Below are 25387 nucleotides of genomic sequence, written 5' to 3'. Positions count from 1 at the left end.
TACTTGCCATTAACACAATCTACACTGTTAGGTTTGGATCAATTTAATGTTATTATTTTGATTGAATAATTTGATTCATTTTGACTTATCATTCATCACTTACATGCAATTTGAAGGTTTGTTCTCCATTGATCACATCAACTTTAAATAGAGTCAGATCTGAGTTCAATTTGAGTTTATGTCCAATATTATTTGATCAAATTTTAATTTAAAATTGATTTTATGTTTAAATTTTGTTCAAATCAATTTTTTCAATTTTTTGTCCAAGTCACGTATTGTTCAATGAAAATTTCGGTAGCCTCCCGACGTCTCCTCCCCACCGAGGGAGAAATCGGGACGGCATCTGCCGAAATTTCTTCCTACCCGGACCTAAGGTCGACGACGTAGGGTCTTCAATTTTAAACCATTCCATCAGGATCTAAGATCGACTGCGTGAGGTCTTTGAATTTTGTTTCATCCTGCCCAGATCTAAGATCAATGGCGCGGGGGCTTTGAATTTTTAGAACTATCTGCCCGAATTAAAAATCAGCGGAGCAGGTCTTCAATTTCAAACCATCCCGATCGGACCTAAGGTACGACGACCGGGGTCTTCGACACTTGTTTGAAAATTCTTTTTTTATTTTATTCTATTATATATATATAACATAATATATCATATAATATATATTATATAATATATCATGTAATATATCTGTAATATATATATATATATATATATATATATATATATATAAGGCCGGCGACAGTCGGCTAGGGCACAAGTTCGGACACGAAGGCAAGCGGCTGGAGTCCCCGAGATCGAGAGGTAAGTCGTGAACCTCCTTTCTTGAGTTTCTGTGTGTGTATATGTGCGTGAATGAGGGAATGAGAGAGGAGTTATTTTTATGTCGTGAGTGAGGCGGTGGTTGAATCGTCGTGTCCGATCCTAGGTGAGTCGGTGGTTTTGGTCGGGAGCGGTTTTGTCCGATCTGGAGCTGGTCACGTGCAGCAGTTACAGTCAACACAATACACAAAATATTGAAATTTCAAGGGTGCAATTAATATGAAAAGCTTTGTGATTTTGAAATGGAATGTATAACAAAGTGCATGCCTACACAATTAGAGGCCTTAGACATGCCATTCATAATGAGAACTAAGAGGTTAGTTAGGTTGCCTCCCAATTACTTACAAAGATAATGCCAACCAAAATCCTTAGTAGAGATTCCATTTATCTAGTGTAGGTAAGGATAATTTTCATTTATTAAACCTTTAAAGTTAATAGATAGAACTATTCATAAAGTAAATATTTTTGGATTTAAACTTAAAAAATGAGAATTAAAGAAAGGAAATTAAGTGATGTTGCGTCCTGGAGTATTCGCGGCGGTAGAGAAATATAGTTTAATGTCTTAGCATTGTACGAAGATCCAGCACACAATCAGATAAGTGAGAGGGTGTAGCATTCATAAGAGACACCAGAGTTTTTTACGTGGAAAACCCCTGAAAGGGGGAAAAACCACGGGGCCCGATCGAGCTAATTTTGCATGTTGTATCAAGTGATAATATTTCTCTAGAGAATTTTGCTCATCTTCCAAAAAAAAAAAGGAATTTGCATAAGTAAATTTCAAATAAAACCCGAACTACCTTTATTTTAATAAAACAATAAATATTAATACACTCTCAATCCATATCCATATCTTCCTATAATGTCTACAATATATCTTTTTAAACTTTAATCAACAATGAGATCAATATGTATATATATATCTCAGAACTCACACTAATACACATATAGGTATCTTTCTTTTCACTAAATGAATCAAACTATTCTAACCCAAAAGTTTCCTCTAAATCAAGATTACTTTATTTAACAAAAAATGCAGTAAGACAATAAAACAAAAGGAAATCATAATATGCAATTATTTCATTTCACACCAATTTTACAGCAATATAAATAACATCCTTCATGATATATATGCCTATCATAGGATCACAAAAGCTGAAACATCCTAGCAAATTATATAGTTCATTTCAATTTGTGTGGACAAGCAAAATAACTTAATTTTTTTTTCCTCCAAGAGGGGGCCGGTTGAGAAATCAAGTAGAAGCACCAATAGCTGCATCCATCTCTGTAGAGTTCTTTATCAAGTTCTTGCTTGAAGGCAACCCAGCAACGACATTCGCTTCAATGCCACATTCATTTGTCCCTCTTAAAATCTTGAAATAGCCATCCTGAAGAGAAAACATAAAAAATTTTGATAGACAAGTGTTACCAAAACTAAACCATACACAAATTTTGCCAAGTCTTATTTTGAAACATACATCACCCCAATTTCTATTCCACTGGTTAGCAAGTAGCTGCAAAACAAATATAAGAGATAACAAAAAAATTGTATCAGAATTGGATTTAATCTGTAAAATGTAAAAGAAATGTGTGTGTGTGTGTGAGAGAGAGAGAGAACTCAAACCCAATAATCTTCTCCTTGCTCACTAGTACCCCATCCAATTAGCTTAACAGCATGTCCACCTAAGACATCACCTGTGATATATCTGTAAACTCCAGATTTGTAGTGGGCAAAATCCTGTTTATAAGAAACTAAAAATCAGGTGACCTGCTTGATTATATTGTAAGATCCATTATAATAAAGTAAAATTAAACAATGAAAATTTCTATCTTTTGTGATCTATCGTTAATTTCTACGAACTATCAAATCAGAAGCACATGAGAGATTCTGAACAAATAAAAAAAATAATGTTTGATAGTCATTATCTTTAGCTTTTTTTAACTCTTTAAGGTAAAATTTAAATAAAGTAATCTTTTATAAAGGGTATTATCCAATTTATAAATCTGGAGTTTTATAAAGGGTATTATCCAATTAATAAAGATTCTCATTTAATTTGTGTTTTGTGTGTTATATAAAGGGTATTATCCAATTTATAAGCTCTTTTTTTCAACAATTTTCAACAATATTTTTTTTAGCTACGAGTTTTACTTTATACTTTGACATTAATAATATCCATTCACTTTATGAGCATATCTTTTGCTCTTTATTGCAAATTCTAAAATCACATAATATCTATTTGTAATATTTAATTTATCAACAATTGATATGTTTCTACCAGTTGTCTAATATAATTATTTAGGAATTAGGACTCCTTCCTTTTTGCCTAGTAGTAGTTTTTGTGTGTTGAGCAGATGGCAAGGGTTCAAAATCATTCACTTTATCATTCTTAATTGTAGCACAAATTCAACTTACAATTTTCATTTCCACCTTTTGATTGTTAATGATCTCTTTGTTGCCCAACATAATGATCACTTTGTTGCCCAACATGATGATCCATAAGTCTACTATAAATTCCCTACTAATATGTTACTCCAAATGGACTTCCAAATTTTAACCATTCAAAATTTTGTTATATATAATAGATCCAAACCAGATGAACCAATCATTTGTGGATAGCTTGACTAAAAAAAATAAATATTATTTGGTAACTACATTGAACGTAACCCACGAAACTAACAAATGTAATTGATTTTCAAAATATTTTCTAATTCTAGCAACTAAATGAGGCCTTTATGTGGAATCTATTTCAATATTTTTTAAGTTTTTCATGACAATATTTTGATGCAACTATCTATTTTATGCAACATAATATATAGTTTCTTTCAACTATAGAGGTTCAATTTGCCTTTTTTAACAACTTATCTAGGAAGACTAACTTGTCAACATTTTATACTAGGAAATTATGAACCATTTGTAAAATATGAATTCCAATCAACATACCTCATAGACTGTGAATGCAACTTCTACAGGACCATTTTTATAAACCTCTGCCATAATATCATGAACATCGTTGTTTATTCTATACGCATTGATACTGAAACGCTTGTTCTCCTCCCAAAGCAAGTTTTTCACATGACACTTCTTCATACACAGAGGTGTTGGATAAATTGGTGTACATCCGGGATGGTTACAACCAATCTGATCGAAGTATGGGTCACACTGCATTTTATCAAAATGTCAACTCATATTGGAAATAAACAACAATGTATAATTAATATCTTTTAAAAACGTTAATTACATAACTTTGCAAAAAAAAAAAAAAAATAGGACTTAAGGTGAACAACAAACAAAAAATTTAAAAATTTGTAATGTTGGGCCCAGGGGATCAGAAAAGTACCCTTCAAACTTTAAGTAAAAATTGTATAAGATGGTGGTGAAGACCTGCAATGCTTTATAACACAGAATGTTGGCCATTAAAATAGAAACATAAAATTATTCAAGTGTTGTAGATATGAGGATGTTAGGTGGATGAATGATATTACAGTTAGAGATGAAATGAGAAATGAGTATACGTGAAAAAGTTGGAGTATCTTTAGTGGTAGTTAAGATTTAGATAGAACTGCCATAGGTGGTTTGGCCATATAAAATGTCGACCTTTTGATGATCTTGTTAGGAGAGTAGATGTAATAGATCTGAATTATGTTAAAAGAAATTGAGGTATATCTAAAAAGACTTGGTTAGAAAGTATTAAAAAAATAGTTTTTTTATTATTTTTAAATAAAAATTTGACCCTTAATATGACACAATGGATAAAAAGGATTCATGTAGCCGACCCCATGTAGTGAGAAAAAGGTTGTTTTTAGAGTTGTTGGACAGAGTTGTTGACCCTGGTTGTACATTCATCATAGAATCCTCATCTTCCTTCAAAATTTATTTAAAATATGAACATAAACAAAAAAAAAATGGAAAATCATTGCATGACAATTTTAAGGAAGAAATCTTTTTGAAAAAAATACAATAAACAAAATCATGAGATATATTATAATTAATCTAAAAGTTGAAGTGGAGTTAAATTTCAAGAAGATGCATAAGAATAATATAACAACTCAAACTCTTAACTATCGAGATATTATCCGCTTTGGTTTAAGGGCCTCATGATTTTGTTTCAGGACCCATCCAAAAATTTTTCCGGTATGAGCACACTTAACTATAGAGTTTCTAAATAAAATTTCAACCACTATACCAAAAGGGCCTCTATTTTTAAGAGTTTAGCTTCTTTTACTTAAGGGATTTCACAATAAAAGAAAAAAGTGCATGGCGGCTTTTGCAAGATGAGGAGAAAGGATGCCCTAGGTTTTCATTGCCTCCTTAAATGGCAAGAGAGAGAGAGAGAGAGAGAGAGAGAGGAGCGAGAAAAATCATAAAATTTACGGGATTGGAAGAATATTTGCCGATGAAGGAGGCTGTTTGTCTACTCACGTGCGAAGGATGGGAGTTGCACTGCTCTGCGATTGGAAGGAAAGCCAGCCCGACTTCCTCGTACAAAAGACTTGGACCGAATCGGTCCAGGTTATAACAGATAAAGATTTGGACATAGATGACGGGTCAACTAAAATTTAGAATTAGACTAGTTTGGGACGACTTTCTTACTGCTTTTTAAAACAAATTTTTAATATAAAATTTTAATTTTTATACTAAAAAGTTGTTTTAAAAAGCAGTAAGAAAACAATCACAAATGAAGCCTTAGTTGGTTCCGAGCAAACTATGTTGAGGAAGTGAGACAACTGCTTACCTCCTCAGTCACAACACCATGCTTAACAAAGTAGCGCCAAGCAGATATAGGATAACCTCCATCACATCCAAACCCGCACAAAAACCCGCAACATGCTAAAAGGTCATTAACAGACATAGATATATTCTGCAATGTCCAAATAATATTAGTTAGATCAATTATTGCAAAGCACAATGATCATCACATAAGAGACATGGCATAAATAGCAACCAACAAATCTATTAGTAATGGAGATCTAACCACGCCAAAATGAATGCAGAAGCGATCAGATAGAGCCTCCACTGCACCAAAAGCCCAACAAGAACCACAGTGTCCCTACAATCACTCCATTAGAATACTACAGCATTACAATCGCCATGCGAACAATTGCTACAAACAAAAAGAAAAACCTACCTGATCTTTTGACCGAGTTGGTGATGAATATAATAAGGCAAAAAGGCAACCAAGAAAGGTCAGTTTGCTGTTCAAATAAGAACTGTCATGCCAAGAAATTTTAATGGCAACTTACCAAGTATTCTCCCAATAGTGCTGCATTGAGACCAAGTCCTTCTAGCATCAAATTCTTTAGGCAAATTCAAAGGTCTGGCATGTTTTTTGACAGGAATATTGTCTAAAATATAGCGAGGAGTCTGTTTTACTCCAAGAATATATTTGAATTGGCTAACCTACAGAACCAGCATAAGTTAGCATTTGGAAACTAATCTTGATCCAGTTATTTTTGAATTTCACATGATATTGTGGTACTGCTGAACTCACTGTGTAATTGGAGAAGCGAGTGTTGATGGAAGCTTTCCATCCAGCAGCAGGATTTCCATTGATCTTTTCCACGATTGAATCCTACATAAATAAAGTAGAGAAGGATGAAGATGAACGTGAGCTATGAGTATGGATACAAGAAATTACCACTGATATTAATGAATGAACGCGAAGAACTGATCACCTGAAGTATCTTTGATTCATTACTGATCTGACGGACTGGTTTAACAGCAATCACCTGTGAAAATAGGATGGATCAGGTACTGGGAATGCCAACACAATCACATCTGATTTGAAAGTAGCAGGAAGTAAACCAATTCATTGCCAACTCGCAAAATCAGACAAATAGTTCTCCATTTTCATAAGAGCAACAGCATTTGGCAGCCACAAGTTACTGAATTCTCCATGACAGCAAATCAGCTGGGCATAGTGTTTTCATATAATGGGTATAATCTACGAACCGATCTTTATTTAATTAAAATAACAATCAACTCACTATTTTATTAATTAATTACTCATTAAATTGTTAGTTCATGACTTAAGTAGAGTATAATTATGATAATCAGCACTTAATCAATTTAATTAGGAATTATTTTAATTTTAAGTAAACAAATTAAAAGATTAATTGGTTAAAACATTACTTAACCTACACAGTTAACTATTAATTAATCACTTATTAGGATGTTAATTTAGTTTCATTAAAAATTAAGTAGGAGTTAATTAGGCCAATTATTGACTAATTAGAATGACTAGATTTTGATTGTTCTGATTAAAAATAATAAATTTGAAAATCGATAATTAAATAGAAAATATTAATTAACATAATCATTTAGTAATTACTTTATAATTATGATGTTGACAGTTAAATGGAGTCTAATTATATTGATTAACAATGAATTGGAATAATTAAGGAATAACTAATCTTTAAAAAGATATTTAACCATATAGTACTTAACAAAATATATCAATAAACAAAACAAGTTAATAATTAATTAATTATTAATAAATTAAGTTAGATTACTTAGGCTTAAAGGAGGTTGGATTACGAAGTACTACACCAATAGCGCAATTTAATTGGATCAATGATCTACACAAACAAATTCATAATTTCTTGCTATTTTTTTTTAATCTTTTCTTGTCCAGCTCACTTTATATTAAAGTTCATGTTATAAAAATAAATAAATGGTTTACCCAAAAAAAAAAAAATAAATAAATAAATAAAGTTCATGTTATAAATATTCAATTAGTGATTTCTAATTATTTATGTTAAATTTAAAGTTTTTCCATCGCTTAGGATTTAATAAATGGATTGATATTTGAAGAGAAAAGAGCGGGTACAAATTTATATTAACAATCTTTCTAGTGACTCTGTCTCCGACATTCTATTTTGAGCTATGATATTAACGAGAGAGATATGATTTGAAAAATATATTTGAAAGTACGTAGTAATGCAATATTATCAAAAAATTGTAAAATCAATAGAGAAGTTTATAAGTATTGTTCAAATTTTATCAATTATAATGAAATATAAGATTTTATTATGAATAATATTTTTATATATAAATTTATGTAATGAGTTTGCGGGTTCGTGCGCTCGTCTTGTTAGTAGATGCGAAATAATTTCTCCGGCGAACCCGCATTCGAAACTCCTAATGTTCCAAAAAAAATGTGTCCGGACGTGAATAATTGTCCGGACTGTAAGTATATAAACTACGTGTATAATTTGTATACTCACATATCCGGACGGTTCATAGAATAATTTCTCCTGATCAAAAGAATGTCTGGTTCAGCCCCGTTAACAAAAAGTTGGAACTTTTTGAGATCGCTTACCAGTTCGGATGGGATAGCTGCGGCCAACAACAGCAGCAAAAAAGCAGCCATGTTTGGCGATTTCCCGGCCATCTTTTCCTTTCAGCTCTCCCTCCGTTCCAAGCGACGACATTCGAAGGAAGGATCAAGGACTTAATTATATACCAGTTGGCGAGGAAAGGAGAGATTTTTAATGGCCTAAAATGGATTGAAGTAGGTTGGTCGAATGGGATAGAACTCTCGATCGGTTGCTCACCCTCAAAACGATACAACGAATCTTGAGCTGGGTGAAGGACCTGGATCGGCTGAGCTTCGCTGAACGGCCTAGCGTTCATTATGAAAAACTTCCATAATTAGTTTGATTTTATTTGAGATCGACCGTTTTATTTTTGAGGCTGCAATCATAATTTTTATTTAGTTATTCATACGTCATGCAAAAATTATCTTGACCGGGCACGAATCTCGAGACAAAAATCAAGTTGGAAACTTCAAAAAATAAATCCGGGAGCACCTGAACTCCGATTTCAGCAAACTTACAGTCAAACTGAGCGTCTCGGAAATACGAACCCAACGACACCAAATTTAACTCAATCCGAGCCCAAATGAGTCCAAATCAAGGACCTAAAGCGCTGTTGGAAGGTTCAAACCACAATTTGAGTTACCAAACGGTCTCCGATTTTAACGAGCTTATACTCGAATCGAACGGCTCGACGAGACAAATCCAACGAGCCCAAGATTGCCGAATTCCGACATCATTAAGGCATTCAAATGCCTAACGAACGGTTCATGATCAAAGGATTCGATATCGACCGTCCATTCAACACACTCCCAATTTGCCCGTGATCTCACGCCTATTTATGGGCTATGCCACTCCAGAAAAACTATAAATAGAGCCCTCATTCTACACCAAAGGGACTCAAGTGAAGAGAGAGAAGAAGAAGGGAAGAAGAGGAGAAAGGGGAAGAGGAGAATCCACTCCTCCTCGACCACCGCCGGAGCTCTTCCCGCCGCCCGAACACGCGGGGATTCTGCCGGATATTTGGGAGAACACCAGAATTCTTCCCAACTTCCACGGGATGTGGAAATTCTTCTCATTTAACGACAGAGTTCCCTCCTGACGCCGAAACTCCGCCCAAGTGAGGCCGGAGTTCTCCTCTGCCACCAACAGACGTCGGACTTCTACCCGACGTCGGACCTTCACTCTTCGCCAAGTCTCTACCCGATGGATGTCTACGCGAAGATGGATTTCTTTCCATTGTTGGACTTCTACCCGACGTTGTCCTTCTGATCTTCGTCGTCAGACTACAGTCTTTCTAACCTCCGTCACCCGCCGACTTCGGTCCTCCTGAATTATGTCGCCCGCCGAATACAGTTCTTTCGACCTCCGTCGCCCGCCGACTACGGTCCTCCTGACTTAAGTCGCCTGCCGACTACAGTTTTTCCGACATCTGTCGCCCGCCAACTATGGTCCTCCTTACTTATGTCGCCCGCCGACTACAGTTCTTTCGACCTTCGTCGCCAACCGACTACGGTCCTCCTGACATACGTCGCCCACCGACTACAAGTCTTCCAACCTCCGTCGCCCTCCGACTACGGTCCTTCCGACCAAACGAACATGTCAATAATGACTATTTGTATTAACATCATGTAATGTACTCCATAAGATGTACATCAAGCTAAGACCTTCCACCAAGGAAGGGCCTCATTTGTAATCGACTGCAATACTAGTGGATTCATTCAAACTGGGCTAGGCCCCGTGGTTTTTCTCCCTTTTCAGGGGTTTTCCACGTAAAAATCTTGGTATCTCATAAATGCTAGACCCTCTCTCTTATCTGATTGCGTACCATATTTTCGTACAACTCTAAGATGATAAACTTTATAGTTCTCTACCGCCGCGAATACTCCTGGACGCAACAGTTATTATTTCTTTTCACCCTCTTAAAAAATTCTTATGCTATAAAACTATTTCATATATTAACTTTTAAAAAAATTATTTTTTTCATAGCAGTTCTATAACTAGCTTTATAAAAAAAAACAACCATCCAAGACAAATCCTAGCTTTTCGATAAGTCAACTTTAGTATTTGATATTATCTTGATGATATTTTTCATGTATTCTTAGCTCAACAAATTTTTAGACATAGAGAAATTCAGGGAAAATATGACTTTTATATGAGAAAGGAGAAAACAATATTACAGTTTCAATTATAAAAATTCATCAACAACATCAAATTTTAATCCCACCATGTGAGATCAGTTACATGAATCTTTATTCTTCATTGTGTCTTGTTAAGAATCAAATTCTCATTTAAATATGATATATTATCGAAAAATTATCTTGATCGGGCATGAATCTCAAGGCAAAAATCAAGTTGGAGACTTCAAAAATTAATTCAGATACTGTCTCAACTCCGATTTCAACAAACTTATGCTCGAACTGTTCTTCTTGGAAATACAAACCCAACGACACCAAATTCAACTCAATCTGAGCCCAAATGAGTCCAAATCAAGCACCCGAAGCACTGTTAGAAAGTTCAAACCACAATTTAAGTTACCAAACGGTCTCCAAACATGACATGCTTATAGTTGAATCGAGCGGATCGATGAGACAAATCCAACGAACCCAAGGTCATCGAATTCTGACATCATTAAGACCTTCAAATATTTGATAAACGGTCCACAATCAAGGGATTCAATATCGGCCGTCCATCCGAACCACTACACATTTGCCCTTAATCCTCCTATTTACGGGCCATGTCATCCTCAGAAATCTATAAATAGACCCCTCATTTCTCTTGAGAGGGGACCCCAAGCCAGAAGAAGAAGAGGAGGAGAAGAGAAGAGAAGAAGGATAGGAGGCAAGAAACTCCTCCTCGACCACCGTCATCGGAATTCTGCCCAAGTGACGCTAGAATTCTGCCCGACTTCCACGAAACGCTGAAATTATGCCCAAGTGACGCCGGAATTCCGCCCGACCTCCAAGTGACGCAAGAGTTTTTCCCGGATACCATCCAATGCCTGAGTACTCCTCTGCTGCCAACTAACGTCTGACTTCTACCCGACTTCGCACCTTCGCTCGTCGCCAAGTTTCTACCCGACGCTGAACTTCTGCCCGTTGTCAGAGTTTCGCTGGACATCTATCCGATGTTGAATTTTTATCCATTGATGGAATTCTACCTGATGTCGTCCTCTGACATCCGCCGTTAGACAACAGTCCCTCCAACCTCCGTCGCCCGTCGACTACGGTCCTTCTGATTTATATTTCCCAACGGCTACAATCCCTCCGACCTCTGTCGCCCGCCGACTACGGTTCTTCTGACTTATATCACCCACCGACTACAGTCCTTCCAACCTTCGTCGCCCGCCGACTTCAGTCCTCCTGACTTACATCGTCCACCGTCTACAATCCTTCCAACCTCCATCACCCGCCGACTACGATCCTTCTGGTGTACGTCGCCTACTGACTACAGTCCTTCAGATCAAACAAACACTTCAACAGTGATTCTTTATATTCTCATCATGTAATGTACTATATAAGATGTACATCAAGCTAAGGCATTCCCCTAATGAAGGACCTCATTTGTAATCAACTACAATACTAGTGGATTCATTCAAACTGGGCTAAAAAATAGAGTGATTTTTTGACGTATTGACGTCAAGCTGTTCACCCGCATGCCATTGGAAAATTTTTTGGCGTTTCATTGGAGCCAAAAAGCCACTCCATACACCCAAATGCAATTTAGCTGAAGAAGCTCTTAGAATACTCGCAAAATACTAGGAAGTAAGTTTGGTGCATGGATGTTGATTGAGTAGTTACTTTGGAGCTTTTTCAATCATTGATGAAAACATCATCAAAATTAATTTAAGGCTTATCTCAATAAGTGAATTCTTTAATGATTTATTTCACACCAAGAAAATCAACAATGCAAAACCTGATGATTTGATGTACTACTTGAGGTATCAAACCTAAACTTTGGTTTGCTTGTAAGCGAAGGCTTCGTTTGAGACAGCTTTTTCACTGTTTCTTAAAGAAGCTTTATAGTACATCAATTAAAATTTTTATACTAAAAAATTCTCTTAAAAAAAATAAGAAAGCCATCCCAAAAGAAGCCTATTTCCAGCCTGAAAGCTGCATCGCTACTTTCTTTCCAGTTTTGCTGCAGTAAACTCCTGCATTGCAATCTCTCAAAATAAATTCAGTTGTTATGAAACTAAAATTGAATTAGAATATTCTGAACGCAAAAATTTCCTCTAAATCAATATTACTTCACAGAAAAGAAGCAGCAGCAGCAGGAGACGGTAAAACAAAAGAAAATCTTTATAAGCAATTATTTTAATTCACATCATTTTTACAGAAATTTAAATAACATCTTCCATGATAGTTGAATTGGAATTTAACATGAAAGTTATATAGGAATCCCTGCAAAGAAGTTCCATAAAACCATCATTCTGGCATTATAAGAGATGCACAAATCACACAGATGATCTATCTGCCAGTCTATCAGATGTAAATATGCCAATTACAGGATTTGAAGAAGACGAAACATCCTAACAGATAGATTTTTTCCTTTTTTATTCTAGCTTGGGCCAGCTGAGAAATCAAGCAGAAGCATCAGTAGCTGCATCCATCTCCACAAAGTTCTTTATCAAGTTCTTGCCTGAAGGCAACCCAGCAACGACATCCTCTTCAATGTCACATTCATTTGTCCCCCTTAAGATCTTGAAATAGCCATCCTAAAGAAAAAACAGGTTTGTGTTACTACAAGAAAACTACCTATAGACAAATTTTGCTAAATCTTATTTTGAAACATACATCACCCCAGTCTCTATTCCACTGGTTAGCAAGTAGCTGCAGGACAAACATAAAAGATAGTAAAAGATTTTTATTAGAACTCGATTTAATTTTGCAAAATGTAAAAGAAATTAGAAAGAGGAGGCAAACCCAATAATCTTCTCCTTGCTCGCTAGTACCCCATCCAATTAACTTAACAGCATGTCCACCTAAGACATCACCTGTGATATGTCTATATACTCCGGATTTGTAGTGGGCAAAATCCTGCTTATAGGAAAATAAAAACCAGGTGACTATATTGAGTATATTTTAGGATCCATTGTAATCAAGTAAAAATCTACAATGGAGATTAGCTTTATTCAATTGTTTAAGGAAATATTTTAGTACTCCACAAGATACTAATTTAATTTGTGTTTTGTGTGCTATAATTAGCTTGATTAGAAAAAGGTAAATATTGTTTTATAACTACACTAAACAAAACCATGAAACTAACAAATGAAATTGATTTTCAAAAATATTTTCTAACTTCTAGCAACTAAATGGGGGCCTTAATATAGAATCTATTTCAAAAATTTTATAAGAATTTAATGACAATATTTTTAATGCAACTATTATTTTATGCAGCCTCATAGTTTATTTCAACTGCAGAGTTTCAATTTACCTTTCTCAACAATTTATTTGGGAAGATTAACTTCTCAACAATTTATCCAAAGGAAATTATGAACCACTTGAAAAACATGAATTCCAATATTTGTCATACCTCATAGACTGTGAATGCAACTTCCACAGGACCATTTTCATAAATCTCTGCCATAATATCGTGAACATCGTTGTTTATTCTGTACGCATTGACACTGAAACGCTTGTTCTCCGCCCAAAGTAGGTTTTTCACATGGCACTTCTTCACACATCGTGGTGTTGGATACGCTGGTTCACATCCTGGATGACCACAGCCAGTCTGATCGAAGTATGGGTCACACTGCATTTTATCAAGGTGTCAGCTCGTATTGGAAATAAACAAACATGTAGAATATGTTTTAGAAAATTTAACCTCATGACCTGGTAATTAACAGGACTTAGGGTGACAACAACATAACTAAAAGTTTAAAATCTCGTAATGTTGGACCTAGGGGTTCCTTATAATCAGATTTATTGAGCCTGGTTGTACATTCATCATAGAATCCTCATCTTTGTTGTTTGAAACTTATTTAAGAGATGAACACATCAAAAAAAAAAGAAGAAGAAAAAATTATTTTAAGAAATTACAACATCACCATTTTAAGGAAGAAATCTTTTTGAAAAAATACAACAAACAAAATCATGAGATATATTAAAATCAATTAAAAAATAGATGCGGAGTTAAATCTCAAGAAAATGCGTTAAGATAATGCTTTGGATATAGATGAGGGACCAATTGAAATTAAGAATTATACTAGTCTGGCTAATACATTTATTAATAGAATTTTGATGACTAGAAGAATGTCAAATGCTAGAAGATGATGAATTTTAACATCAATATTGAAGAACAAAGGAAATGTTTAGAATTATAATAACATAAAGAAACAAACTTATGAGTCATAAAATGAGTTATGAGAGATAATAATGGAACATAGAAAAATTATATTGATATTAGAGAAAAAATTTAGTTTTATGCCAATAATATCCACAATTGATGTGCTTTTTGTGCTAAGATGATTAATGGAAAAATATAAAGAATAAATAAATAAATGGTCTTCATATGGTGTTACATGTCATGAGAAGGTATATGATCAAGTTTCATGAGAGTTGTTGATCCACATGATATGCTAAAGTTATTAGATAAATTTAGTATTAAAAGTAATTATGAAATGACTAAGAAGTTTGCAATCATGACAAATTTATATCAAGAATTAATATTTACTCCACATCTCTACATATGGGTTATGTAGATGAATGCAAAGCTTATGTAAAATGAGGTATTTTACTAAAGAACTCGATTTAATTTTGTAAAATGTAAAAGAAATTAGAGAGAGAGAGAGAGGAGGCAAACCCAATAATCTTCTCCTTGTTCGCTAGTACCCCATCCAATTAACTTAACTGCATGTCCACCTAAGACTTCACCCGTGATATGTCTATAGACTCCGGATTTGTAGTGGGCAAAATCCTGCTTATAGGAAAATAAAAACCAGGTGACCATATTGAGTATATTTTAAGATCCATTGTAATCAAGTAAAAAAACCACAATGGAGATTTTCTATCTTTTGTGAGATGTCGTGCCTTCGAATTATCAAGCTAGATGCACATTAGAGATTCTGAACGAATAGAAAAAAACAATGTTTGGTAGTCATTATCATTAGCTTTATTCAATTGTTTAAGGTAAGATTTTAGTACTCCACAAGATACTAATATAATTTGTGTTTTGTGTGCTATAATTAGCTTGATTAGAAAAAGGTAAATATTGTTTTATAACTACACTAAACAAAACCATGAAACTAACAAATGCAATTGATTTTCAAAAATATTTTCTAACTTGCAGCAACTAAATGGGGGCCTTAAAATAGAATCTATTTCAAAATTTTTATGAGACTTTAATGACAATATTTTTAATGCAACTATTATTTTATGCAGCCTCATAGTTTATTTCAACTATAGAGTTTCAATTTACCTTTCTCAACAATTTATTTGGGAACAACAATTTATCCAAAGGAAATTATGAACCATTTGAAAAACATGAATTCCAATTGTCATACCTCATAGACTGTGAATGCAACTTCTACAGGACCATTTTCATAAATCTCTGCCATAATATCGTGAACATCGTTGTTTATTCTGTACGCATTGACGCTGAATCGCTTGTTCTCTGCCCAAAGTAGGTTTTTCACATGGCACTTCTTCACACATCGTGGTGTAGGATACGCTGGTTCACATCCTGGATGGCCACAACCAGTCTGATCAAAGTATGGGTCACACTGCATTTTATCAAGTTGTCAGCTCGTATTGGAAATAAACAAACGTGTAGAATATCTTTTAGAAAATTTAACCTCATGATCTGGTAATTAACAGGACTTAGGGTGACAACAACATAACTAAAGTTTAAAATCTCGTAATGTTGGACCTAAGGGGTCACTATAATCATAGTTACTGACCTTGGTTGTACATTCATCATAGAATCCTCATCTTTGTTTGAAACTTATTTAAGAGATGAGCACAAATAAAGAAGAAGAAGAAGAAAATATTTGAGAAATATTACAACATCACTATTTTAAGGAAGAAATCTTTTTGAAAAAATATAATAAACAAAATCATGAGATATATTAAAATCCATTAAAAAATAGAAGTGGACTTAAATCTCAAGAAAATGCATTAAGATAATGCTTTGGATATAGATAAGGGACCAATTGAAATTTAGAATTAGACTAGTATGGCTAATACATTTATTAATAGAATTTTGATGACTAGAAGAATGTCAAATGCTTGAAGATGATGAATTTTAATATCAATATTGAAGAACAAAAGGAAATGTTTAGAATTCGAATAACATAAATAAACAAACTTATGAGTCATAAAATGAGTTATGAGAGAGAATAATGGAACATAGAAAAATATTATTGATATTAGAGAATAAATTTAGTTTTTTGCCAATAATATCCACAATTGATGTGGTTTTTGCGCTAAGATGATTAATGGAAAAATATAAAGAATAAATAAATAAAAGGTCTTCATATGGTGTTATATGTCATGAGAAGGTATATGATCAAGTTTCATGAGAACTGTTGATCCACATGATATGCTAAAGTTATTAGATAAATTTAGTATTAAAAGTAATTATGAAATGACTAAGAAATTTGCAATCATGACAAATTTATATCAAGAATTAAAATTTACTCCACATCTCTACATATGGGTTATGTAGATGAATGCAAAGCTTATGTAAAATGAGGTATTTTACTAAATTTTGTCTGTAGCAGGTGAAAGATTTTCACTCAATGAGACCCTTATTGAAATAAGTAGAAAGTTAATGAAAAAATAAAAATAAAAATAAAAAATAAAGCACTTAAGACTAGTAAAACACATATAGAGCATATGATATACAATTTAGTGCCCTATTACTTGTTACCAACCAATGCTGATAGAAGATAAAGTGATCCCTACGTACCATAAATTTAAATAGCTTAGGTTGATTGCATTAAAGAATGGGGGTGTAACTTCCAAAATTAAGGCTATGTGATTAAAATAAAATGGCTCGTGGGTACTATACAATAACAGAATTAAAGGAGATTAAAAAAGTAAATATAATAAAACTATAAATTAGGCTTCTTATGCAGGATGGATTGAATTGCTGGATAGTAAGGATATCATCAATAGACAAAATAAGCATGAAAAAATGAGAACATTAAGATGTATGTGTGGAAATAGGAATGATGGAATAAGAACTAATCATGCCTAATAGATGATGAGATTAAAATTTATTAAAAATAAAATACTGAAAATATAGTTGAGTTATTTGGGTATGTGCAGTAAAGGGAATGAAGAAAAATACACTAATAAGATGAAACTACAAAATGATGTATGAGGATTAAGAAGCAAAATGGGTATACAAACGATAAATTGAATATAATTTGTACAAAAAAATTTCTCACAAAAGAAATTTAAGACCACATGCAACAATTAGTAGCAATGACTAAGACCGAGGATTCATAAATTAAACCCACAATGGTTGGCATACAAATAATGATAATGATGTTGCTGATGATGATATTCTTACATAAAAATACGAGATGCTCCATAAGTTGTTCCATATTATCATGAAATCACACAGAAATTACAAATACAAAATTGTGATTTTTGCATTTATCATATAAGCTAAAATACTTCTCAAAGAATTAAGCAACAGAAAGGCATAACAAAATGAAGTCCAAGAGACCAGACTCTAACACTAGTATTAATTGAATTTTCCATAAAATTGGTTACTGGTTCGTTATGGATGTCAATTTCATTTGGAGAGGCAACCATTATGCACTTGATTTCATGAAATTGCTAGAATGAGATTAGATGTAATCCACAACTCCTTACCATTACCCAGAAGTTTAATCCCCAAAGGCTAGTAATTATCATACAAGCTATGGATTTCTACATAAAATGACCTCAAAAGGATCAGAATTTCTAAAATCATCTATTTATGAGACGTTAAGAATGGGCTCCAATGTCATTGTCAATTCTAGAGTATCAGAGATGACGTAACTTAATATCCAGGTCATTTTAGTCACTAAAAGCACCACTTATGCCTGTTCTAAAAGCGATGAAAGTTGAATAAAATGGCTCCACGAGAGCAGAAATTTTAAGATAATCTTTTAATACGATATAGAACTTTAGTACTAAGAACCAAATGTTTAGTCCATTCTATAATATCAAGGACATCAGCACCGTCATTATTATTAATACTATTCTAACTATGGGTGTCAATATTTGACACGACCCGAAAATCCGACATGAACACGACCCGAAAATTTTATGTTAGGATCAACCCGGACCCTAAACGGGTTCGGGTTCGGGTTCAACAAATCGATCAGTTTCAAAAACTAGGTCAGGTTCAGTACCTAGAAATCCAAAATTGACCAGTTTTTGACCTGAAAATCCATTTTTGACCTGGAAACCCAAGATTGACCCGTTTTTATCCGAAAATCAGAGATTGACACGTTTTTTTGACCCGAAAACTAGCAATTTGGGTCATTCGGGTTGTTTTGGGTTGACACGGACCCGAAGCGGGTCAAGTTCAGGTCTGAAAAACTGGCCTGTTTGCAAAAACGGGTTGGGTTGACCCGAATAGTGCTAGGTCAGTTTTGGGTTCGATCCGAACCCGACCCATGACCCGAAAATGACACCCCTAATCCTAACTATTTGGGACTAATTTATGAATCCTCATTCCCATCCTTTTTAGAATATATGGACAATATACCTTAAGACTCTGGTCATCTATTCAACTATTTCACAAGTAGAGTGTCACCAGTACGTTATATAAATAAAACTACATAGCCCAATTGATGAGGTCATCGATAGGAGATTTCGGCGTGTCTATCAGAGACGACCACGGAGATCGACGGCCATGATGGAGAGCCTATATTATTGATTTTATTTGTACTAGCAGATTCTATGTTATGCATTAATTTTCTTAGTTTTCCCATTTTACCCCTGAGGGTATTAGTAGCTCTTGTAGCCCCAAGGGGCATTTTAGACTTTTGCATTTACTTTTATTTGGAGCCTATTTATATGGCTCATTGTATCTTGTATGAGATTATTGATTTTGATGAATGAAATTTCTATTGTGTGATCTCTTTGTGAGTTCAAAGATCTCTTAGTGAGTTCTTGGCATGAGATCTCTTTGTGAGTTCTCCTTGCATTAGTTTCCCTTGATCTTCGCCTCATCCACGAGCAACGCCATCCACGCCTTCAATTGGAGAGAAGTCGGACCACTTTCCTTCCTGCCGCCGCCTTGAGCTCCACCCGTCGTCCCCATCAACCCACCGGCCAGCCACCTCTACCGCCGGCTTTCCTTCCCCCCCCCCCTTCCTCCATCCTCCCACCACCAATCCTCTTGGAATCATTTTTCTAATTTGAATTCCAAGTTCAAATTAATTCTTCCCTCCCAATTACATTAAACTGAAATTAAACTTCAGTTTTAATCTCAAGCAAACCCGCCCCTCACCCTTGCTCCACCGCCAGCCCTCCTCTTCCATCTCCAAACCGCCGCCCCTCTCTCCCCCTTTTTGGAGATCTTCTTGCGGCGACCACTTGTTTCCCTTGCAAGAATGCATGGACGAACCCGAGTGGAACTTCGGGTTTGAGTACGACAACAACGGAAGGGTCAACATCCTTAGATCACAGTTCTTCGACGTCGGTTTTGACTTCGACGACACCGTCGAAGAATACTTGGACCGGATCCTACCAACGCTAGTGGATTCCATCGACGAACACTTCTCCGTCTACACGTGGATCATCAAAGGTCGATCTACCGTGCCCCCTCCACCTCCGAGATCCTTCTCCACGGCGACGTTCCTTGGCTCCTCCCTCCTCGTGGCAACCTCAATGCTAGTTTGGACGATCTTCCGCCGCTCAACCTAGTCTTCGTAGGAAAGAGAGAAAAGGTCTCAAGGTGTGAACAACTCCGTATTAATTGTGGGATTTTTATTTACTAGCCTTAGCTTTATGTTTTCCTTTGTGTTTGTTTAAATAGTTTGGCTATCTTGTTGAAATTTCTTTGCCTAGCAAGTTGAACATCATGAATTTCTTGTAATCGACTTAACTTTGATACATGATTATATAATTGGTTGAGCTAGAATTTAATTCTCTTTTAACTCTTGTGTAACTCCATCCATGCATCACATCACCAATACTTCCAAGTAATCCAACCTTAAATTATTTAATTGATAAATATTCCATTTTGCTTCCCTTTTTAAAAAATTTACATATATAATTAATATTTTTTTACTGGCATCAAATGTATAATATTGCCAATCTAATAAGCATCCAACAAAGAGAAAAGGTGTTTCGTTGATTCTTCAAGTTTTAAGATACAATTTTCAAGCTTCTAGTAATTATTAACTTATTTCCATGAAATATTGAAATTAATATACATTAGTCAAATCCTCCGGTGGGATACAAACAATGTTGAAACTGAAATAGAGCATTCTTAGTTGATTCCAAGCAAGCTAAGTTGAGGAAGTGAGACAACTGCTTACCTCCTCAGTCACAACACCATGGTTAACAAAGTAGCGCCAAGCAGATATAGGATAACCTCCATCACAACCATCCCCGCACAAAAACCCGCAACATGCTAAAAGGTCGTTAACAGAAAGAGATATATTCTGCAATGTCCAAATAATATTAGTTCAATTATTGCAAAGCACAATGATCATCACATAAGAGACAAATGCATAAATAGCAACCAACAAATCTATTAGTAATGGAGATCTAACCACGCCAAAATGAATGCAAAAGCGATCAGATAGAGCCTCCACTGCACCAAAAGCCCAACAAGAACCACAGTGTCCCTACAATCACATAATCACTCCATTAGAATACTACAGCATTACAATCGCCATGCGAACAATTGCTACAAACAAGAAGAAAGACCTACCTGATCTTTAGACCAAGTTGTTGATGCAGAGAATTAGGCAAAAAGGCAACCTAGAAAGGTCAGTATGCTTTTGAAATAAGAACTATCATGCCAAGAAAAGGTAATGGCAACTTACCAAGTATTCTCCCAATAGTGTTGCATTGAGACCAAGCGTTTCTAGCATCAAATTCTTTAGGCAAATTCAAAGGTCTGGCATACTTTTTGACAGGAATATTGTCTACGACATTACGAGGAGTCTGTTTTACTCCAAGAATATATTTGAATTGGCTAACCTACAGAACCAGTATAAGTTAGCATTTGGAAACTAGCCTTGATTAAGTCAATTTCACACGATAGTGTGATTAAGAAGGTACTACTGAGAACTCACTGTGTAATTGGAGAAGCGAGTGTTGATGACAGCTTTCCATCCAGCGGTAGGATTCCCGTTGACCTTTTCCACGATTGAATCCTACATAATTAGAGAAGGATGAACATTAACTATGAGTACCAATACAAAAAAAAAACTACTAAAATCAATGCAAGCACGCGAAGAACTCACCTGGAGTATCTTTGACTCAGAACTGATCCGAGGGATTGGTTTAACAGCAATCACCTGTGCAAATATGACGGATCAGGAATTGGGAATGTCAACACAATCGCATATGATTTGAAAGCTGTATGAAGTAAACCTAGCCATTACCAGCCCGAAAAATCAGACATAAATAATTCCACATTGTCATAAGAGCAACAACACTTGGCAACCACAAGTTACTGAATTCTCAATGACTGCAAATCAGCTGGCATTTTGTTTTATCGAAATGGGCATTCTACAAACGTTAGGCATTCATTAATGGTTCTGCTAGATTGTCATCGCTACAATGGGTGCCAACTAACACTTACTCTCTTTTAAAATAAAGTAAAATTCAATGACCAGCCTCTGGGCGCACAGATTTCAAACTTTGGACCATTCATTTGGCACACATCTATTTAAAACTAGGCCGTCTGGAGGTTGATGCTTTTCTATAACTCCCGAAAAGGTCCAAATGTAAAAATTGAACCCATGTATCTTCATGCTGATGTTCGAAGGCACAGAATGTATTGTTTCCAACCATTCTTGCCTCAGAATCTGCCAACATGTTTAAATCACTGGTTTTGACAAACCCATCTTTCACAATTTTCAAATGCAAATACAGCAGTTTGGATGAAAGTGGGATTTAGTAAAATCAGCTTTTCAAAATACTGTAAATTAAGATTTGATAGATCTTGAGATTGTTAAATCCTAAAAACTGTATGGATGTCAATACATTTTATCCAGAGTTAAATATTGAAAACTACTTAGCAGAGAATTGGTGGTTTTAAGGGATTTACATTAGACTTATGAGGCAATTTGATTAACTAGACAAGTTAATCAACATTTAGTTAAAATAATAAAAGAGTTTGTTTGTGTTATTTATTGCTTAATTAGACTAATTTGAGTAAATTAGACGATTTAAACCAATTTATCATATGCTAATTAGTTATTTATTTAATTAAGATAGCAATCAAACGACCTTTTGATTAGTTAATTACTAATTAAAATGTTAGTGCATGACTTAAGTAAGGTATAATTATGATAATCAGCACCTAATCAATTTAATTATAAATTACTTTAAAATTTAAATAAACTAATTAAAAATATTAATTGATTAAAAGATTAATTGAACTACACAGTTTACTATTAATCATTTATTAGTATGTTAATTTAGTTTCATTAAAAATTTAGGAGTTAATTAGGCTAATTAATGCCTAATTAGAATGAATAAATTTTGATTGGTCTAATTAAAAATAATAAATTTTAAATCAGATAATTAAATAGAAAATATTAATTAACATAATCATTTAGTAATTACTTAAAAATTATGATGTTAACAGTTAAATGGAGTCTAATTATGTTGATTAACAATGAAGTGGAATAATAAGGGAATAACTAATCATTAAGAAGACATTTAAACAAATAGTACTCAACAAAATATATTAATAAACAAAATAATATAATAATTTATTAATTATTAAGAAATTAAGTTATATTAATGAGGCTTAAAGGGATTGGACTATGTAGCAACCAAAATCTCACCCAACTAAATATTGTTTATTTCACTCATCCAAGAAGTACTCCAACCATAGCACAATTTAATTGGAGTTATTGATAGAACATCATCAACCATTACACTGAAAGATGCTTGAGTTCTTCAATATTTAAGAGTTTAAGTTCAAATCTAAGAGGTCTAATAATCTAACTCAGGTCCTCAGTTAAGGAATCAATTTCCATGCCAATGGCCTCTGGTTCAAATGGAAAATTTCTCTTAACAATCACTAAAAATGTGAACATAAGCTTTCGAACTCCCAATAAGAAGGAAGTGGTTCCCCTTTCCTGCAAAGCCCCTAAAGGGCTTATTTGGTTGCCTGGAATTAGAAAACAATTTGGCAAAAAAGAAGAAGGAGATGAATCTATTGGATTGATTTTCCCAAAACAAAAATAAAAATTTATCGGATTCCGTTATTTGATGGGATCTCGTTTAAAATTTTCAACTTAAAATCCCTCAGAGAAGAGGATTTCAGTTTGAGATGAGTGAGAATAAAATATTTTCTTTCTAAAACATACTCTTCCATTTGCAAGCAAGCAAAAAACCAAGGATCCCTCACAAAATTCTCAAAACGTCATTAGCAAAAGTTGGAACTTTTTGAGGAGATCACTTACCAGTTCGGATGGGATCGCAGCAGCCAACAACAGCAGGAAAAGAGCCGCCAGGTTTCGCAGTTTCACGGCCATCTCTTCCTTTCAGCTTTCCTCCGCTTTCTGGCGAGGACTTTCGAAGGAAAGGAGATATTTTTATTGGCCTAAAGAACGTGATGGATTGAAATAGGTTCGTGGGATCGGATGGAATTCTCGCGGGCCACGATACTATCCTGGAATCTTGAGCTGGGTGAAGGGCCTGGATCGGCTGAGCTTCGCTGAACAGCTTAGCGTTCATTTTTGGTATTTCTATGGTTATATTTTTAAATTATTATTTTATGTTCAATTTGTCAAAAATATATTTATTAACCCTACACGTCTTATATGGAATCTTTTAATAAAAGTTTAATTATAATTTAAAGAATAAATTAAAATATTATCCATAAACCTTTTTTTTTTTTGTAAAATATGAACAAGACATTTTCATTAATCAACAACTAGTTACATGTGTAAAAGAAACTGGAATAAAAAAACAGATAAAAACAACATAAAGAGGCTACAATTAGCAAAAAAAACTCAATGGAGAGAAAGAACAATCTAACCCAGGGTTAGACGGGATCAGTAAAATGAACTACTGTAGGAAAATTTTCCCCTGATTGCAAAGATAAACGGTCGGCATAGTAAGAGGATCAAAAAAGTTGCCGTCCAAGGGGAATGGAGCAATTCATACATCATCGCCCACCAAAACGATACCCACCAGCCAATTGGGTAAGAACAAGGCAGCCATCTATTCCAGAATAGCCACCAAGTTATTTCATATTGTAGCTTTCAAAAAAATTATTTACTTCACAACAATTTTATAACCACCTCAATAATCCTTGACAGATCCTATTTGTCGAAAAATCTACTTTACTCTTTGGCATTATCTTGATGATATTCTATTCAGAGATTGATTTAGGAGAATGTTACGATATATTTGAATCTTTGATTAATCTAAGAGATTTATAATTTATGGCAAATAACAATGCTTCTTAATAATCATTTTATTTAATATTAGATAGGTAATATATAATCTCATGAAGAACAATTGATTGCCATCTTCTAACTCGTGTATTATTTGATATCATTTTTACTAACAAGAAATTTCATCAATCAACATATTATTAGAGCATGAAGATTTTATCTATTTAGTGCAATTTTTTATAAATATAATTTCAATTTTCATATTCTATGATTGATATTCTATGCATTCATGAACTAAATCGGCTGGAGAGAAGGATATAGAGATTGATAGTTTATGATTTAAACTATGGTATTCTGATATAAATGGTGTATGTGACATTCTCTCTCTTCTCTCTCTCTTCTCTCTCTCTTCTTAGACAACGCATGATGTTGAAATTCAGATTTTTCAATTAAAAAAATAATATAAAAAAATACTTTTACTAGAAGAGGATATTCAACAAAGGTGGATGAGATATTTTGCTAAAATTTTCAAAAAAGATTTTGAGAATGCGATTGACTTTAGTGACTTTAGCACCTTAACTGAAAATAAAATTTTGTTTATCGGCGTATTTGTAAAACCAAAGTTAAAGAGGCTTTAAAGAAATTGAAGTATGAAAAAGCTGTTGGAACTGATGATATTCCAATAGGGGTGTGTAAATGCTTAAGAAATG

At 34.2% G+C, this 25387-nt stretch overlaps 2 protein-coding genes across 4 annotated transcripts; both read right to left on the bottom strand.

Annotated features, from left to right (window-relative positions):
* Window positions 1-1537: 1537 nt before the first annotated feature.
* LOC110092127 (cathepsin B-like protease 2) lies at window positions 1538-8211 on the bottom strand. The gene is made up of 11 exons (XM_020816519.2): window positions 8140-8211; window positions 6494-6547; window positions 6310-6390; window positions 6062-6218; window positions 5947-5951; window positions 5794-5868; window positions 5554-5679; window positions 3762-3980; window positions 2445-2558; window positions 2299-2334; window positions 1538-2208 (listed from the first exon to the last, which is right to left on the bottom strand). Exons 1-11 carry the CDS (start codon window positions 8209-8211, stop codon window positions 2074-2076), a joined length of 1074 nt encoding a protein of 357 aa, XP_020672178.1. The 3' UTR covers window positions 1538-2073.
* Window positions 8212-12417: 4206 nt separating this feature from the next.
* On the bottom strand, window positions 12418-23894 carry LOC110092151 (cathepsin B-like protease 2). 3 transcript variants are annotated; one of them, XM_020816562.2, is made up of 11 exons: window positions 23739-23894; window positions 21561-21614; window positions 21390-21470; window positions 21138-21294; window positions 21023-21027; window positions 20862-20936; window positions 20625-20750; window positions 15639-15857; window positions 14939-15052; window positions 12931-12966; window positions 12418-12851 (listed from the first exon to the last, which is right to left on the bottom strand). In XM_020816562.2, the coding sequence occupies exons 1-11, from the start codon at window positions 23808-23810 to the stop codon at window positions 12717-12719; spliced, it is 1074 nt and encodes a 357-aa protein (XP_020672221.1). In that variant the 5' UTR covers window positions 23811-23894; the 3' UTR covers window positions 12418-12716. The 3 variants fall into 3 exon arrangements, with proteins under 3 accessions (XP_020672221.1, XP_028551503.1, XP_020672223.1); XM_028695670.1 differs by lacking the exon at window positions 14939-15052 and adding an exon at window positions 13060-13173; XM_020816564.2 differs by lacking the exons at window positions 14939-15052; window positions 15639-15857 and adding exons at window positions 13060-13173; window positions 13670-13888.
* Between the last annotated feature and the right edge of the window lie 1493 nt (window positions 23895-25387).

This window comes from Dendrobium catenatum, unplaced genomic scaffold, assembly GCF_001605985.2.
Source record: "Dendrobium catenatum unplaced genomic scaffold, ASM160598v2 fragScaff_scaffold_665, whole genome shotgun sequence".
NCBI lineage: Eukaryota > Viridiplantae > Streptophyta > Magnoliopsida > Asparagales > Orchidaceae > Dendrobium > Dendrobium catenatum.
This window is presented reverse-complemented; position numbering and strand designations above follow the sequence as displayed.